Here is a 19,029-nt window from a genome sequence, read left to right as displayed (position 1 = left end):
GACCACGAGGAGGTGCTGCAGCCCGAGTCCATTCTCCGACATGAAGACAAGGTATTAAGAGGCGGTAAGACTATCCGACGATATCTTATTAAGTTTAAGAATTATCCTTTTGAAGATGCTAGATGGATGCAAGGCATACAATTAAAGGATAACCTAAACCTTGTCAATGCTTACAATGCTTCCCAAGAGTAAGCAAATGTACAAAATGTTAAAAATGAACAAAATTTTTGTCTTATAAGACTCTCTTTCTCTTTTTCTGTGCACAAAAATGAAGTAGTATGCATGCTTAGATCAAGTTTGCGGAGACAACGTCTCCCAAACACCAAGTAGAGCTTGTCACTCTACTATGGAAGATTGATAGGACTAATGTGCAGACATGCTTGCGGCAACCTCAGGCTCTCAAGCGCCAAATGGACTAGTCATCCATTATGGAATGATGTCATAGGGTAACATAGGGATCCTCTACCCGCTAAGAAAAGGACTCATGCATATGCTTTATCTTCTCTACACCATAGTCGAGGACGACTATGATTTCAAGAGAGAGGTAATGTCATAATAATCAATATCTAATTCTCCTAAATGATTTTCTCATATTAAACTGATCATTTAATGTGGGGAAGTGCCAAGGGAGAAAAAGCTAGAATATTGGTTAAGCTAGCAGACTGGCCACAGTAGGGATCCAAAGGAGGGAAAATAGGGATCCAAAGGGGGGGCCATCTGCAAAAGAGCCATGTGAAACAATGGGCCAAAAAGACCCTAAGGTTCAGCCCATTAAGACTTCCAAAATGCTAAGGTTCCAAAATTCAAAGGTTGTGTCCAAAGGTCAACCCTAGGGAAAATTGGATGCTTAGTGTGTGCCCTAAAAGTCTTTTCACATCCCTACATGGGAGGGGGCGAGCCCCAAAGGTAGGGGATGAGAGAGAAAGCCACACACACACACACACACAGGCTCCCTTTACACAAAGGGAATGAGGGACACATGTCAGCTCCCTAGGCCAGATGCCCACAAGGTGTGCCCAATTCCTATTGGAAGACCCTTGAAGTGGACCAATGAGAATTAAGCTAGAGTAAATGTAGTTTAATTAATTTAAAAACATTTAATAAAAGAAACCAATGAGAATTAAGTCTCCTAGAAGACTATTGGGCAGTCTCCCAAAGGGTCCAATGAGCATTCAGAAGCCTCATGGCTTGCCTGATTTCTATTGGCCAGGAGACAAAGGGGTCCAATGAGAGTTTTGTTTAATTATTTAATTACCTAAAGCTCTCACAAAAGGGGAAAGGGGGACCCATGTCAGAAGGCTATCACTTATGCTGCTTAATTCCTATTGGTTTGACCTGGGGAGGTCCAATGAGGCAAAAGCCAGACCTAATTAGCAGCTAGGGCTCGCCCAAGAGAGAGGGAGGGCTGATTTTTGCTTGGCATTGACACACACACACTCACACTTGACCATGTGTGAAGGAAGAATACTCTATCTCCTCCCAAGCTTTAATGGAGAGCTCATCACCTACTCCAAGCTTGTGAGATAGAAGCCTACATCAACACTCTCTTGGCATGTGGATGCAAATCCAACCAAGAGCCAAGCTTCAATGCATGCTCATCTTCTCTACCAAGCTAATTACTAAGCTAAGCTATGCTAATATGAGTGATAATGTGAGGAGATGTACATCTTTCTCGTAAGATACTCCTTCTTCCTCTCAATCTACTCTCATACCCTGCTAGCTCTCACCATCTTCGAAGGTGTGTGAGGTCTTGGGTCTGAGAACGGGGATAATTCAAGTTGTGTTTGATTTAGTGTTTTGCTTAGTGTATGAAGCTTCCATCTTCATTGCACTAGCTAGTCTTGAAGGAACACAAAGAATTGTATTGTACAATGTCTCTCTTGATGGGAGAAACTATAATACAAAGCCTTTTGGAGGGGGGACCGGCTCCATGCAAATCCGGTCCTCAACTGTTGTCAATAGCTTAATTTCTCTCTCTTTTGAAAGTATTGTCGATGCTATCTAATTAGGTGTTATGCTTTTTGTTGCTCTCTCCACCCAAGCACTCTTGTAATTCTCATTAGGAAGCTATTCTAATGAAATGCCCACTATGTTCATGCTGATTTCCGCTACACAAAAGTTATTAGGCCATTAAATGTTACAATCGGCCATCAATATTTTTGGGCACCATTACCTAAACTCTTGTATTAAAAGATTACAAAGTATGAATGCTAGTTTTTCAAATCAAATAAATATCAACATTTATGAGAAATGTGGGATTCATAATCCTTTAAGAAAAAACGCATGCCCTTATGGCGTTGTGCAGCCCATAGTACCACAATTCTCCAAGCATGCACCTTGAAGAGGTTGCACAACTCCCCTGTGTCAAATTGTTTTCTTGTGCTTGGAGATCAATATATTGATTCTTTGATTTTATTACTCAAGATTATAACATAAAATTCAAAACCACTTGTAGAAAAAGCAAGCTCCAAACATTGTGCCAAAACAGAGACATTGCTTCCTTGAGGGTTTGAACCATCTACATAGCAAACAAATGTGTCTTATTTCAAATTACCTTGCAATTTTGCTTTAAAATTTTGGTTGAAAGCTAGGTGGAAAACCTTCTCTATATTTAAGTAGTGTAGAGCTCACACATGTTTGTTTTCTAATGGAAAAGAAAGCACCTTAGAAATCTTATATGTTTTTGGTCATTTGTATTTGGAGACTCTTATGCCCCTCGAGGGGAGGACTTTGTGTGTAGAGCCTTCTCTCTCTCTCTCTCTCTCTCTCTCTCTCTCTCTCTCTCTCTCTCTCTCTCAAATTCTTCTTGTTTTCTTCTTCTTGTGTAATTTATGCTTAAACATATGGTTGTACACTTAAGCATAGCTTACCCTAGGATACTTTCCAAGTAATCATTTTGTATCCCACTCAAGATAGTTCAAAGATGAATAATCTACCCCATTTGTAGGGCTTGCACAAACTAGATCCTTTATACGACATAGTTCATCCATGATGTAGTTTAATACTTCTCTTAGAAAGTCCCTAAAGGCACTAGGTCTCAGAATGTCCTTGAAGACACTAGCTCTTTGTACTTTCCCCATGCATTGCAGTAGAAGCTTATCCCCATTTTTTTGTCAACCTCATTATATCATGAGTGCCACACTTGTATCACAGTCAGATATCCAAGTTTGAGTTAGATTACCTAAGGTAAAATTGATGTGGCAAAGATGTCCATAAAGGAGCATTCAATCAATGACGCTTCTAGCCATATGAGAATGACCATAGTAATACATGTGGAGTACCAAAGTAAAAGTAGATATCCACTCAGCAAATGAAGGGAAAATTGTCAAAACTCCTTTCAATGAGGTGAAATCCGTTATAAAATCTAACAAAGAAACATGCAATACTTGAGATAAACGAGAGCAAGAAGCTCAAGGCATACACTTACAAATCAATGAGGGAATTTCGTACAACACAAAGGATACAAGTGGAGCTTGAGAATGGAGTAAGGTCAAGGTAAGGTGCTTGACACTAGAGTTGGAGATTCCAATATAATGTCATTTCGCACATGGAGTCTACTACAAAATTCTAGTCTAAGGCCAATTGTCTAATCTAAGGTAACCTCCCAATCAAATGATTATATTAAAAGGAGAATATGCCAAGTTCGTTGGAGTTACTAATGCCTATGTATACATTTGACTTTTGTCTAGTACATGGGCATGTTTGCTTTGTGGCCCCGAGGGACCTACAAAAGAGAAGAGCTAGTTTTAGTTCTAGGTTGAATCCAAAAGCTCACTTATATTCCACAACACCAAAAATACAACCACCATTGGTGAAGCATTTCCTCAATTGCAACAATCTCACAAAGCCCCAATCGTCCATTGCCTCACCATAGTGCACATGATACACATTCTAGCAAAGACCAACCCATTGAAATAGTTCAGAAGTTAGATCATATCAGAACCTCCCAAAAATTAGTAGCATTTCCCATTTCACGATGGATCCATAAATACCCTTTGTAGTTGCAATTCAATTGCAACGTCTTTGGCAAATTTTGCGAACTAAAATATCTATCTCTTTGAGATCAAAGCAAAGGACAAGCTAGTTTCTATCTATTTAGCGAACTCAAATAGAATCGATGATCCAATATGGCTAGAGAATCCCAGCACATAGGATCAAGTAAACACATGGGATGGAAAGTCTTGGAGTATAGCTTATAGAACAAGGATGCTACCAAGATCAAAATTATGAGTGCCCAGCCTTGGCTTGAAATTTGTTCATAGAATTCAATGGCATATTAAATAAAAAGAACACACCAACCACTAAAAAAGCTAAGGGCACTCCAAGCAAGATGAAGAAAGATGAGATTAGAGAGCTAGTTTAATTGCTTCGAAGGCGTCTATCTACAAACAGTTTTCTCATGCAAAGCGGATCCCAACTCTTGAAATCAAACGCAACATTCAAGAAAGAGAGAGCCATCAACAAAGCGGGTCAACATTTTTGCCACCCTTTGCAATTGTAGTCCAATTGCCACCTCGTGAGCAAATTTCCCAACTCAAGTATCCCTCTCTAAAGATCAAAGCAAGAGGCAAGCCAAGAGAATCCCCAAGCAAGTAAACACAAGAGGATAGTCTCGAAATACCTTGTAGACAAAGGCACTCAAAAATGTCACTGAGACAGGAGCAGCTTGGGACATTTTAGCATTCACAATTTTCTCCGTAGCTTTGACAAATCTGACTGGGTTACCTGTTGTAGGTAACCCATTTTATCTCTTCAACTCTCACTAGAGAAACAATTAAATACCACTTGCTCATACACGACGTTTGATGAAGCTTGCAAATGAAAGTTGAGCACAACGTAGGCCCCAAAAATCTACACAATCAATCATCATCGTCGGTATCCTCATAGTCTTCCTCTACCCTTTGTGCAGCCAGAATTCTAGCAGCCTCCATAGCCTCCCTTTGCAATTTCTGCTTTCGTAAACCTTCCTTCAAGTGGAAGGCTTCTCGCTCCTGAATGCGCCTGATCATTTTCCTCGGCGGTGGAGCTTTTTTCCCCTCAGCAATGGCCTCAGCCCTTGCAGCATCATACTCCAAGTTCTGCTCACGCCTCACATTCCAAAACTCTCCCTGCATTACAAGGATAGGGTCAGACAACTCATAAAATGTTGAAGAGGATATCTCAGAAATGACAAACCACTCCTCCATATCTTTCGACTATTGTAAAGTCATACATCAGCAATTTCAGTAGCCCTCTCCTTCGGGATCCCCATGTCAATAAGCTCCATGATACGGTGTGCCAATTTTCTGGCTGGGTACTTCTCAAAAGTGCTTGGGCTGTTCAAGGTGCCTGGATGAGTTTACACTATTCAAAAATCATACAGCTTTTGGTTGAACACGCTTGAGAAAGACATACTCATAAGCTTCATATAAGAGCTCAGGATGTCGTTTGTAAACTTCCTTCACAAATGGATCTTCTGGCAAGACAATCTGGCCTGGATCTGTTGGAGGTGTATAAGGTGCGAGAGGCGGATTCCTGAAATAGATCTCTCTCTCTCTCTCTCTCTCTCTCTCTCTCTCTCTCTCTCTCTCTCTCTCTCTCTCTCAGATTCACCAGTTTGTAACGGATTGGTCTCATATGCCATTTTGGCCTTTTGTAGACATGAATATATCATTTCATCTCATTTCATTTCTCTCTCTCGCGCTTTGTGGTTGCCAGAAAGCAAGGTCTTAGACCCTTGTGTATCACATAAACAGCTTACAAAGTTTGTAGGCATCACAAGATAAACCGAAATTGGCAGTGAAAAAACCCCTGAAAATACATCAATAACCACGAACCATAGGGGAAAAACCACCGGTGGCACTCAGTTACAAAAGATGGGTGATGCAAACCACTCACCAACCCACAAACCACCCACATACATAAGCAGTAAAAACATTGCAACAATACTGAACTGAATGTAAAAACATCAAATTGAACTTGAAAATACACTACAGACGAGCCACAGAGTGCCGGAGTTCCACTTCACAAGCACTAGCCCCTCAAGTAGGCGTCTGTGGCACTTTTCCTTCATGTTGTTAAAAAATTGTTGTGGTAACAATTATTCACCCAATCTAATACAATCATTTGCGCAAATCTAGGATCTGATGGTATCCTAGCCTCTCTTTTATAGGCACTTGGCCCCAAAAGCAAGTTAGAAATCACATGTTATTTTTGCAAAGTGCTCAAAAGCACATCAATAATCGATACATATAAAGCACCAAAAGCCATCTCTTTAAAAATCTGGTGCCCAAAAGAGCTAAAAATCAGCCACATCAGCATGTCCATATGCCATGCCACTTCATCGGCCATGTCATCCTATCCATGGACTGGGCAATCAACTTCTGATGCTTTTTGGGGACAAATGTAATTATTGGATGCTTTTGATTATCATTTGTAATAAACTTGTAAATAGCGTATGGCTTAAATGTGCTTTCAGTATGGGACCCTTAAATATGTGGCCTCTATGTCGGTTGTTACTCAGATTATGAGAAGTAGTCTCTCCCAACAGTCGTAACACTTGTCGAAGGTTTAGCAGAAAAGTGAACCAGATGACGATCAAGTCGACAACTCTGAGCAAATCTCCTCTTGAACATGGGCAGCCACCAGATCTCTGCGCTATTGCGATAGAACTCCACTGCCAAACAAGGGGAGCCCACTGCACAGGCCTCCGACAACCACAACCTGCAAAACAAGGCTAGGGGAGGGTGTCACAAAGTGCCAACCTGGCAATTCACTGAAGAGGACTTGTTTTAAAGCGCCTAAAGTAATTGAACATTGAGGACATCTAAAAAATAAGGATGTGGCAGTTGTACAGACATCCCGGTTTTGCGCCACAAACTGCAGAGCTTACGGACAGGCCCAGAAATCGTAGAACAGCCCTTTGGGCATCAGCTTTTCATATCGGATGCTTTTGGGGACTCGGCTTTTCATATCTATCACTTTTGGGGCCAAGGGCCCTTAAATACAAGCCTTGGGGACCCTCTCTAGCATTCCGGTGTGCGGAAGCAAAGGCAGAGCTCCTTGGTGGTTGCACCTTTGTCTGATCAATACAGTAAGAAATACCAAAAAGGGCGCCAAGGTTTGGGGCCAAAGCTTCTAGGAGTGAACTCCACCACTCTCCGTCTACCACGTGGATTCTCTCTCTCTCTCTCTCTCTCTCTCTCTCTCTCTCTCTCTCTCTCTCTCTCTCTCTCTCTCTCTCTCTCTCTCTCTCTCTCTCTCTCTCTCTCTCTCTCTCTTTGTACGAGGTCTTGAGTTCAACTTTCCTCGTCGGCTAGATCTTTAATGTCTCTTGGGATAGTTTCCTAGGCGATAAAACTCTCTTCTTCGTCTTCGTCTCTCTCTCTCTCTCTCTCTCTCTCTCTCTCTCTCTCTCTCTCTCTCTCTCTCTCTCTCTCTCTCTCTCTTTTGGAAAAAGTCAGGGCTGTATATTACTGAGTACAATATAATCCCCAGCGGATGCCAAAATAGCCTATCACGTGGGGTGTACAAGCTGAATGTAAGGAGGAGAGCCACTATAGTGACAACTCGACTAGAACAATCTCATGGTGGTCGGTGTGATGAGTGGAGGAGAAACCACCGAGGAGGGGCATAATGCCACGTAATCTGGCCACCTGTAAGTGTGAAGAAGAGTGGGGATCGGGCCCAACGCCGAAGGAAGGCAAATCGGCGAGCCTCGGCTGCTCGAGATGTACCTGAGGAAGAATCCCACAGCCAAATCAGGGTGTGAATGATGTCCAGCCAAATGGCAGTGAGGGTATCCTGAAGGAGCTGTGGAGCCGCACTTAGAATGTGGAGACAACGAGCTCTCCAAACATTCCATAGTGTAATACTAGTGATGACTGAAAAAACTTCATCACGTGTCTGAGAATCCCCCTGCCAAGCAATCTGTGGTAGCATAGCCAAAGTCCCTCGTCGATAACCAGTCGAGGTAAGCATAAAGGCTGGATCGTTGTCTGAGCCCTCGTAGAAAAGATGCGGGCTGGGCATCGGCATCAACCATGAGACAGATCCCCAAGTAAGAAATCCATGCTGAACACCTGCTCTGCTAAGTAGAAAGCAAACTGCAAGCCACACTACATGGGAAGCTGAGCATGACCAAAGACAGTGTGCAGCTGACTCAAGTAGGCGCAAAGGACAGCGAGTACATAACGGATCATGACCCACAGTAGCTAGCCAAGTCCCAACTGGAAGTCCCGCATGTGCAATCATCCACATGAAAAAAGAAATACAACGAGCCGCATGTAAATCCCAAATGGCAGACCAAAACTGCTGCAGATAGGCATGGGAGAGGCCTGAATGTAACCAGAAACGCAAACGAGTGGGCTGCTCTGGTCGCTGTCTCATCAATGCTAACCGTCCAATCCTGACAGTGTACTCAAAGAATGATACAGGTGCACCGGTGGGGTCAGAGTGAGGCCAATGCCACTCTCCTGGGTCCCAATAAAGCTGAGATAGGGCACGACCCTCCCAGACCCAAAGCCTCCAAAGTGCAGCATCTGCGGAAGCGAAACGGGGGTCAACACAACGACGCTTCCCGCGGGAGCCAACTACTCTGATGGCCTCCCATCGAGCGCCGGGGAAGACAAGGTGCGGAGAGGTGGCATCATATGTCAATCTAGCATGAATCCCCTGAGACTGGTCAGTATCAATTGTGAACAGCATGGTGTCTAAACGAACTAATAAGAGAGTGCTCTGAGCAAAGAGGCCTTCCCAGCCACAATGGGGAGGCATCTGAACCGTGCCTCGCATGACTGCATCCCACTGTGAAGGAACGGCGGAATCAATCTCAAGCAGTCTGTCTATCACCCCGCGACCAATGTCATAATGTTCTGCCACAAAATCAGCATCCAGCATACGTGTCTCATGAAACAACCGCATAGAGGCAACAGGCCAGTGTCCCAAGCAGCCCAATCAATGTGAGTCCTCTCTCCAAGCTGACGGGGTGGATTAACCGAAGAATCAAGAACTGCAGCATTCCAAATGAGAGGCTTGCGCTCAATCTCCTCACGACATGAGGGAGGTGAGCGTATGATAGCCCGTCGCATGGAAACCCAAATCTGAAGGAGCAATCGGATGAAGGGTGAGAGGGTGGTGATGGACAATGGGGCATCCGTAAAGAGAAAACGATACCCTATATGCCAAGTATGACCATCTCTAGTGCCGAGTCGTGGAGTCACTGCGCAAAGAGCGGCTTGAAGAAGCATCTTCCAAGGTTCTTGGCCGGGAAAAAGACCCCGAACAATAAGCTTGGTAAGAAGGGCGCGGCTCTATAACTCTGGATCAATAAAGCCAAGGCCTCCCTCTGACCTAGGACGAATAATCGTGGACAAGCACGAGTATCAGTAGTCCCATCTGTGCCACTCCATAAAAAGTTCCGCACTAGTCGGCGGAGCTGACTTATCACACCAGAATGTAACATCCAACAAGAGGCCGTATACCATACTGTAGCCAAAATGACCTGGTTGGCGACCAATGCACGGCCAGCCAACGACAGATGACGTGAAGACCAATGGCATAGCTTCCTGCGAATAGACTGTAGTACGGGTGCAAACTGCTGCTGTGAGGTAACATCGAATCCAACCTGAAAGCCCAGATATCTGCATGTCTGACCCGGCTGCAGCCATGTGAAACCATCAGCTACCCCCCAAGTAGGTATGTCATCACTGCCAACCAGTAACCCATAGGATTTATGCCAGTTAATGCGTGCACCACTGGCAATGCAAAAAACCTCTAGGGCCTCCCGCATGGCATCAAGAGCGGCTAGCAAATAGCGTAACATGAGCATAGTGTCATCAGCAAACTCCTGATCAATAAGGTCTGGAGCTGTAGGTACTGGCATGGTCAAGCCACGAAATGCATGACTCTGAGCACGAAGAAAGTCAGACATAGTCTCTCCTACAAACAGATACAGATATGCTGCAAGAGGACATCCCTGACGGACAGATCGAGAAAGCTCAAAACTGCGACTGACACGGCCACCAATAGTAATAGCACTGCTAGCATTCCTGTAGAGAGCGGAAATGCCTGAGATCCATCTCGAAGGGAAACCCATCCTGGCTAAAGATCCTTCGAGAAAGTCCCACTCAACACGATCGTATGCTTTCTCGAAGTCAAGGATGAAAAAAGCGAGAGGCTCAGAAGATGATATGGCCTACTCTACTGCCTCATAAAAAGTGAAGATATTATCCAGGATGCATCGATCCATGACAAAGACTGTCTGAGAAGTATGAATAATATCTGGTAAGAACGGCCGCAAGCGATGGCTGATCAGTAACGCTAATATCTTATAGACCGAAGGAAATAGGGTAATAGGTCTCCACTGTCGAAGTTGAGTGGTGTCACCCCCCTTCGGAATAAGAGAATGAGACCTGAACAAAGATCCGGATGCATATATCCTGATGCAAAGATGTCCTGACAACCGCGAAGCAGTCGTATATGCAATACATCCCAATATGTCAAAAAGAAAGCTCTAGTGAGGCCATCCTCTCCTGGACAGGAGGATGGATCAAGACTCTCTATAGTAGCATGGAGCTCTGCAAGTGTGAAGGGTGCCAACAAGATCTCTGCCATAGTGTCTGTACAACGGTGTCGCGTGTGATGCCAAATTTGCTCACGGGCAAGTAAAACCTCAGTAGTTCATACATCAACAGTGAACAATGTCTCAAAATAATCTACAGACATATCAAGTATAACATCAAGATGCATATGTAGTGTCCCTTGAGCATCGCACAAAGTCCGAAGGGTGGTGCCAGGAGGGCGCTCTTTATGCGCAGCGAAGAAGTCTTTATTCATTCGATCAGCTTTAGCTATCCAATGAGATACTGAAGCATGATGAGTGAACTCAGACCTAGCCTCCTGGACATGACGAATCTCCTCTGTGAGCTCTATCTGTCTAGCAGCGAGATAAGCATCTTGAGGCCACTCCTCAAGCAAGCGCTGAGTAGAACCAAGAGGGATATGAAGATCAAACTCGCGTACTCTCAACTGACGATGAATAATAGCAGTCTGATCACGGCAGTAAATACTAGACTGCGTAATGCAATGAGCAAGAAACTCTCCAGGGGGTCCACAATAAGAAGCATCCGTGGACCATAAGTCACGAATCTGCTGCTGCAATACTGGAGTGGTGAGAACATTGTCAGGGATGCGGCAGTCTCGTCTCTGTGCAGAGGATCTAGTGAAGGAGATAAACAATGAGATGGGTAAATGATCTGAGAGGCTGGTCCCTCTCCATATAGTAGTAAATCCGCCTAGAGATGCTGCCCAAGGGCCAATGTAATAACGATCAAGTCGCTCTAATAATCTCCCCTGTTGTCTCTGAAACCCCCAAGAGTAATGGAGTGTAGCAGGGTGGTGACCAAAAGAGGGTATGTGCCAATCGTCAACACCTTGAATAGCGAGAAGAAATCGATCCCAAGCTGGCTGCTCATCGGGAGAAATGGATGATAGAACTGGAGGTGTGATGGCTCGCCAATCAGAGTCGCTCTCAACGTTGTTGAAGTCACCTCCAACAACCCAAGAGTCTAAAGCAGGTAGAACAGCAGCCGAAGAGGACCAAAAAGTAGCCCTCTCCCGAGGAGTAGTGGGTGCATAGACTGACATAAAACCAATGATAGATTCCCGAATCCGAATAGAAACATAAACTGCTCTGCCAACGACAAGGGTGCCATGCTGCTGAACTGAGGCCAAATAACGTGGCCCCACTGAGATGCATACACCGCAACTCTGTCCATGAAGGCCCAGAGCAGGCTCCCAAAAAGTGCGGGCGTCCGAGTGCATGAGATTGCCAAAGGGAGTGGCAATCTTATGCTCCTGTACTAGTAATATATCCACAATGCCCACTACATGAGCGTGTAAATCTCTGCGAAGTAAAAGCTTACGGGAACCTTTTACCCGAGAAGTCTGTAAACCATTAGCATTCCAAGAAACTACATGTAAATCCATAGACTGCATGAAAGAGTTTGAATAGCATCTGACTAACTGCGCATCTTCTTGGAGGCAGCTAGGCCATCCAAGGGGTGAGCTTCAGGCGGTAGGAACGCTACCTGCAAGCCCTCTCTAAGATATGGTGTCTCATTGCACCCACTGCGGACCTCAGCTTGTTTACATTGCATTACCGATGCTGCAGCTTTGACACCCCAAATGCGCATAGACATAGGAAGTACCACATCTGAGGATACATGAATGACCATAGGCAATGAATAGCAAGCATAAACATCACTCCACTCCATAGCACCAATACATGAAGGGTAGTGAGGAGACAAAACATCAAGAGCGGAAGTAGACAACCATAAATGAAGCTGAGCCATAGTCTGTGCGTGCACAAAATGTAGAACCTGATCCTTGGACCATTCCTGAGCAGCGTGGAATGGAAGGAAAAAGGAATGGGTAGGTTGAGAGCGACTGCCTATTAAAGAGGGAACACAACCTGTCTTGTGATGCATAAGATAGAGTGCACCCGCAATGGCCCTTCTGAGTCACCGCACATCTTAGCCCAATGAGTGCCCCAGGAAAGAGGGCAAGAGCTGAGAAAACTGCATGGGACGTAAGTATGAGCTGCTGAGGGAGGGGGAGGACCAGAAGGCGGAGGGGGGAGAGTAAGGGCGAGAGGAAGAGGAGGAGAAGGGAGAGGTAGTAGCGGTGAATGATCCATCTGCATGGGAACAGGTACCTCGGGAAGAGGGGAAGGAGCGGGCGGGGGAACTGCAGGTGAAGGAGGAGCTGGTAGCAGAGGTAAGTGATCCTGTGGCGAGGAAGAAGAATGGCGAGGAGATGCAGGGGGTAAGGGGGTGGTGGAAACTTGAGAGGGAGCAGGAGAGGTAACACTGGGGGCTGGCTGCGTTGTTGGTTGCTGACGAGGACGGAAGGAATGATTACAACCCACTGTCTGCCATGCTGCCTCAGTGTGAGCTGAAGCGGAGGGAGGAACATGGAGGGTCGGAGCTCGAGGAGCGCCTGTAGGCTGCTGCGGTGCTTGAGTAGTAGATGGGAAAGAAGGAGGAACCGGCTGTTGACGCTGACCACGTGGCTGAGCATGACTGCCACGAGCCAGCTGTTGTTGCCGCCGATGTCGTGGCAGGGTGGGGCAATCTCGCGCCAAGTGTCCCATCTCATGACAGCGTAAGCATTGTCCTAGGCGGCCAGTGACTACCATTCGGAGAGAGTAGTCTCGATCGTGCACAGCCACAGTAACTGTATCTGGTAATGAAGTATCCCCAAATACCAAGACTTGAATGCGAGGTGGGCCATATGAGAAGATGCAGGATCCTGGAACTACCGTGCCAAAATGAGCAGCAATCATCTGGAGGAGATGCTCATCAATAAAATGGAGAGGCATATCCGAGAAGGAGAGCGTCAGAGGGAATCTGGGAATAAGGTGTCGACTGTCAAACTCCTCAGTGGAAAACTCGGGATACCACCTCGTCAAGTATATCATCCTGCGATCAGAGAGTATCGGAGAGCAAGCCAGGAGAGCTGAGGCGGTGGCGGGATCTGAAAGACGTACCATGAATATGCCTCTGCCAAGGAGTGTAAGCTTCGAGATCCGTCCCTGAGAGTGCCCAATGCAATCTGACACCAATCACGTATAGAAGATCGGGGTGGAGACTGTCCAATCATCCGGCCAACCAAGGCATGCTGAGCCAAGTGTTGTACTTTGGAGTCAATGCGTGTCAATAGGTCGCCAGTGCAGTCCATGCGACAGGCAAGTGGTGATGGAGCGCCGTGTGTAGCACTCGAGACCGGCAAAGCCGCCATGAAGAATGGGCGAGACTGGCAAACGGTAAAAGCAAGACCCGAAGTGAAGCTTGGACTCTCTCTCTCTCTCTCTCTCTCTCTCTCTCTCTCTCTCTCTCTCTCTCTCTCTCAGGCAATAGGTTGTTGAGCGCAGGGAGTGTGTGAGAGCAGGAGGAGATGGACACACACTGCAGGAAGTAGGGTGCCCAACAGATCGAAAGAGAGAGAGAGAGAGAGAGCTCAAGCGTAAGAAACCCACCATACTTCTTTTGAGGGTTCTTTGTTTTATTTAAGTACACTTATAAGTTGTCCGGCCAAAGTGGCCGGACACTTAATAAAAAATGTGTGTACTCACTTGTAAGTGAGTTTTAAGTATAAGTATGTGTACACTATACGAGAAAGGGGGCCACAGGGGGCCTTTACCCCCAACAACCTCCCACTTAAAGGCCCAATGTGGTACCTTTAAGCAACTCCCACTAAGCGTCTGCAATGCTCATGTTGAGACTTTGCAAGACTTTTAGTGAGGACATCTGCAGGGTTGTCTTGTGTTTTGATCTTTGTCAATGAGACAAGACCATCATCCAAGACTTGTCGTATAAAGCGGTACCGCACATCTATGTGTTTGGTACGAGCATGAAACATGGCATTCTTAGCCACGCATACAGCACTCTGACTATCACAACCAAGCACTAGAGCATGTGCAGGAAGACCAAAATCCCTGACCAACCTGCCAAGCCATATGGCTTCCTTAGAAGCCTCTGTGGCTGAAATATATTCAGCCTCTGTAGTGCTCAGTGCGACAATCTTTTGCAACCTTGAACACCAAGAAATAGCACCTCCAACAAGTGTGAAGACATACCCACTGGTAGATTTCCTAGTGTCAAGATCACCTGCCATGTCCGAATCACAATAACCCCGCAACGCAAGTGTACTCCCACCATAGCATATACATATGTCCTGTGTACCTTTCAAATATTTAAAGATGCATTTCACTGCCTCCCAATGTGGTTTGCCAGGGTTGGACATAAACCGACTAACAACTCCCACTGCATGAGCAATGTCTGGACGTGTAGCAACCATGGCATACATCAAAGAACCACAGGCGGATGCATAAGGAATCCCTTTCATGACTTGTTTGGCCGCATCATCTTTTGGGCAATCAAGCTTGCTAAGCTTTGTGTGTGGCGGTAAAGGCACACCAAGAGGCTTAGCATCAGCCATATGAAAACGTTCAAGTACCTTCTTGATGTACTTGTCCTGTGAGAGAAACAACAATCGTTTCTTTCTATCTCGCTTAATGCGCATGCCCAAAATATTTTCAGCTGCATCCAAATCCTTCATAGAAAAGGCTGAATTCAGCTCTTTCTTCAATGCATCTAATGTCGCTCTATGCTTTCCTGCAAGTAGCATATCATCCACATAAAGGACCAACACAATAAGGCTTCCATCCTCAGCCTTTTTAGTGTAAAGACAGTGATCTGCATGACTGCGTTTGAACCCATGGTTGAGCATAAAAGTATCAAACTTCTTGTACCACTGTCTAGGGGATTGTTTCAACCCATACAAGCTACGTTTCAATTTGCATACCAAATGCTCTTTCCCTGGAATGACAAAACCCTCAGGCTGTGCATATACAGCTCCTCATCCAAGTCACCATGTAAGAAAGCAGTGATCACATCCATTTGATCCAGGTCCAAATCCAAGATAGCACATAAAGCAAACAGCACACGGAGAGTGGACATCTTCACCACATGTGAAAAAATCTCCTGGAAATCAATGCCTTCCTTCTGTGCATAACCCTTAGCAACTAGACGTGCTTTGTACTTGGGTTTGTCATCAACACTTTTGACCTTATAAACCCACTTGTTAGGAATAGCTTTCCTTCCTTTGGGCAAAGGCACAAGCTCCCATGTATTATTTGCATACAATGATTGCATCTCAGATTTCATAGCAAGCTCCCACTTACTCTTTATCTTCACACGACTGGGCCTCTTTGTATGTAAGAGGCTCTCCCTCATCCGTCAACAAGACACAATCCAAAGATGGCTGAAACCTCTCTGGTTGTCTTCTTACACATGTAGACCGCCTCACCCAATGATCTACATTAACCGGCAATGGTTCTACATCATGCGGAACATTAACCCCATCAATTAGAGGCTGATTTTCAGCATTTATACCAATGGCTGACCAGGACGAACCACTCATATCAAAGGTTTCGGAACCCAAATTTTATTACCCAAAGTATGGTTTCTCAGAGACAACTAGACACAAAGTACCTTCGTGCGAGCAGCAAAAGTCTCCGCATGAATATTCTTAGAAAAGTTACAGTTCTAAGAAATCTACTTCTTATTGGAATCGTCAGCACCAGAAGCAGCAACATGAAGCTTCCAAAGGATCATCAGCAATATCAAGATAGGCTTACTTAGTGGCACATATATCCGACCCTAGTCGAGTACTCGGTCATGAATGCCACGCGGCTAGACAAGTTCCCCCTCACGAGCCATGCCCTACATTTAAGTCTTTCTTGTCCGATGGTGGTAAAGTTAAAGATTTATTAATTCTTTCCTTGTCCAAGAGGATTCTTCAAAGGTCTAGGAGGCAACAACTCCCTCAACCTCCTCCTTCTCAATTGGAAGTCTTAATACCCGCTGAGAAAGCTGAAGTTTCAGAAGAATTTGGTTCTTGTGTGACAACAAACAATCACATGACCCCTTCTTTGGCCATGATCCAGGCAGAAAAATTTACGGAGTCACCGCCCTTGCAGAATAAAGTCTTTGTCTCTGAACACATACCAAATACAATGGTGAATGATAATTCTTCAAACTGGAAGACTCGAGTCCTTATCTTCAATGATGCAAAGGATAAATGAGATGTAGAATCTTGCAGCACGACTTTAGTCGCAGCAATTGAATCTTTGGACACAACTTGTTCCTCATATAAACCTTTACAAATGGATATACCTCCAAATGCTACTCTGTCTCAGTTTACGACATCCCTTCAGGAGGATTTTACTGTTCCAAATAAACCAATGGAATACCTTACAGATTTTCAACCAGTGGTCATCACTCAACAGAAAACTCAAGTCAGTTTACAAATAATTTCACTTGAAGCAAATAAAGATTCAATCTTTTCTTGGACAAAGCTCGAAGTTACAAATGACTTTGACAAAAGCACTATCAAGTTACAGATGTGATACTGATACTTTTGACAAAGATGAGACAAGTTGCAAATATGATCAGTTTTCAATTTGGGAAAATAATTATGGTCAATAATAGTGCCATGATGTGGTACTTAACAAAAAGAGCTTTAGATGCAAAAGCACTACAACAATACATTTCCTTTCTCCCGAAGTTCCTACAGGCTACAACTACCCTAGGTTTTATTTTAAATGGGAGGGAATGTCACGATTGTGACGTATTCTTTGTCTTTGTATTACCTTCTTCAATTATTCTTTTGTAGATACGAGATGCACCAGATCCGAGACCCCGATTCTCCAAAGGATGTGTCTCTTCGTCCAAGAGTCGCACATGTTCGGCGAATAGCCATGCCTCTTCAGCAAATGGCTGCACCTTTACGCCGAAGGGTCACGACTCTACAACAAAAGGACACGACTATTTGCCTAGAGTCATGTCTCTTGACCTATGGTGGTGTCTTTTCATCGTGCTCTTCAGTTTCTATATAAGAACACCCTTGTAACTCATTTCAATGAATGAATCGATCAAACACAGTCTTCTCAGTCTTGTCTCTAAGTGAAGTTCAAGTTTCTTAAGTCTTAATCATGAGTTTAAGTACTTAATTAAGGATTAGTAACTAGAATCCTTACAGAGAATGTTCAAAAGTGTTTTCTTACAAACTTTCTCCAAGTTAAGAGACAAACACCATAGAGAGAGAGAGACAGTAGACGGGCTCGCTGCTGCTCCCGCACGCCCCCCCCTCCCGCCCTCGCATTGTAAGCCCAACCTGCTACGCGCTGCCCCTGCTACCCATTGCCCACTGCCCTCTGCCGTCTGCAGCGCGCCACGCGCTGCCCTCACCCCTTGCCATTTCCAGCTCGCCGCACGCTACCCTCACCCTCTTCCATTTCCAGTCCCCCCTCCCCCTTGTTTTCATTCTGCCATCCTTTCCCTGAAGGCTTCTTTCAACTTGCTCCACCAGTTCTGGTTACTTGACAATGCTAGTTGAGGTTTTTTTCAGAGAAACTTCTTCATCCACTCCTTTTCCGCCAAGCAGCAGACTCAAGCTCCGCCACAGAGGGACTCTGATGAAGTCCCTCGCCTGACCCCGATGAGCCCACCATTTGACTTGCTCTTACTCCGACAAAGCAAGCGAGCCTAGCCACAAAGGTGGAACGCCTTCAGGCGACTTCCGTCATCTACAAGATTCTCGGCACCAGACCCAACAAAGCAGAGCTCCGTGATCTTCTCCAGGCCCGCCTTCTCGCGGAGGTGGGCAAGATCTTGGATGTTCAGTTCCTCAGATGCGGTTACTATCAGATTGAGTTTGAGACCTCCGAGTGGCGTCCAAGGTCATTGCGATAAGCCCCTTGACCATCCGAGCAATTCGAGCCAACTTTTGACAGTGGAGACATGGTTTTGACCCCGCCTCAGATATTCTGGTAAAGGAGACAGACCTCCCCATCTCCGTCTGCTTTCTTGGTTTGAGAAGGGAGTACCTACCACTTTTGTCCAGGATAGGCTCAGAGATTGGGACTGTCCTGGAGACACCTCGCACGGCAACCTCAGTAGTTGCCAAGGCGGCTGGCATTCCTTCAGTACGGGTTCTCGTTAGGGACACCCACACTCTCCCGAAGGTCATCCTACTTCTTCTGGTGAGTGGGGGTTGGTTCCGACAGAGCGTTGAGTATTCGGGTCTCCCGTATCAGTGTTTCATTTGTCGACAGAAGGGCCATCTTGCAAAGGCATGTCGACGGAGGAGACCTCGACCTACACCACAGGCCCAGCCCTGGCCCTCAAGGGCTAGCCAGCAGCAGCAGGCAGAGTCAAGAGTACGCAAGCAGCGCCACCATCCGAGCCTGGGGCTCAAGCAGAGGAGGGCTAGCAGCAGGTTCGTGGTCGACGTCGGCAGGGGCCACCGCACCAGCCTAGCACTCAGAGTGGTCCTCAGGCTCCTACCCAGCAGCATTGGGTTCCCACGCGAAACCCTTTCGACCCTCTTCAGCAGGACGAGGTCCCTGCTCCAACCTCCACCTCAGCCTCACCCTTGACAACCCCTCCTCCCTGGGAGTTCCCCCCCTCTTCTGCCCCCCCACCT

General features: G+C 45.7%; 1 protein-coding gene across 1 annotated transcript in view; it reads right to left on the bottom strand.

Annotated features, from left to right (window-relative positions):
- Window positions 1-4,416: 4,416 nt before the first annotated feature.
- LOC147425974 (uncharacterized) overlaps window positions 4,417-19,029 on the bottom strand; it is a 62,728-nt gene continuing 48,115 nt past the window's right edge. Inside the window, exons 2-4 of the mRNA XM_086499081.1 lie at window positions 5,395-5,514; window positions 5,213-5,315; window positions 4,417-5,108 (exon numbers count right to left, since the gene is read on the bottom strand). Of these exons, the coding sequence (XP_086355207.1) occupies window positions 4,860-5,108; window positions 5,213-5,315; window positions 5,395-5,514 (472 nt within the window). The 3' untranslated portion in view covers window positions 4,417-4,859. The remainder of the gene's footprint in view (window positions 5,109-5,212; window positions 5,316-5,394; window positions 5,515-19,029) is intronic.

The sequence above is a fragment of the Adiantum capillus-veneris genome, chromosome 24 (genome assembly GCF_014529385.1).
Source record: "Adiantum capillus-veneris isolate H3 chromosome 24, ASM1452938v2, whole genome shotgun sequence".
NCBI classification, from domain to species: domain Eukaryota; kingdom Viridiplantae; phylum Streptophyta; class Polypodiopsida; order Polypodiales; family Pteridaceae; genus Adiantum; species Adiantum capillus-veneris.
Note: the sequence above shows the minus strand (reverse complement) of the source record. Positions and strands in the feature narration are given on the sequence as shown.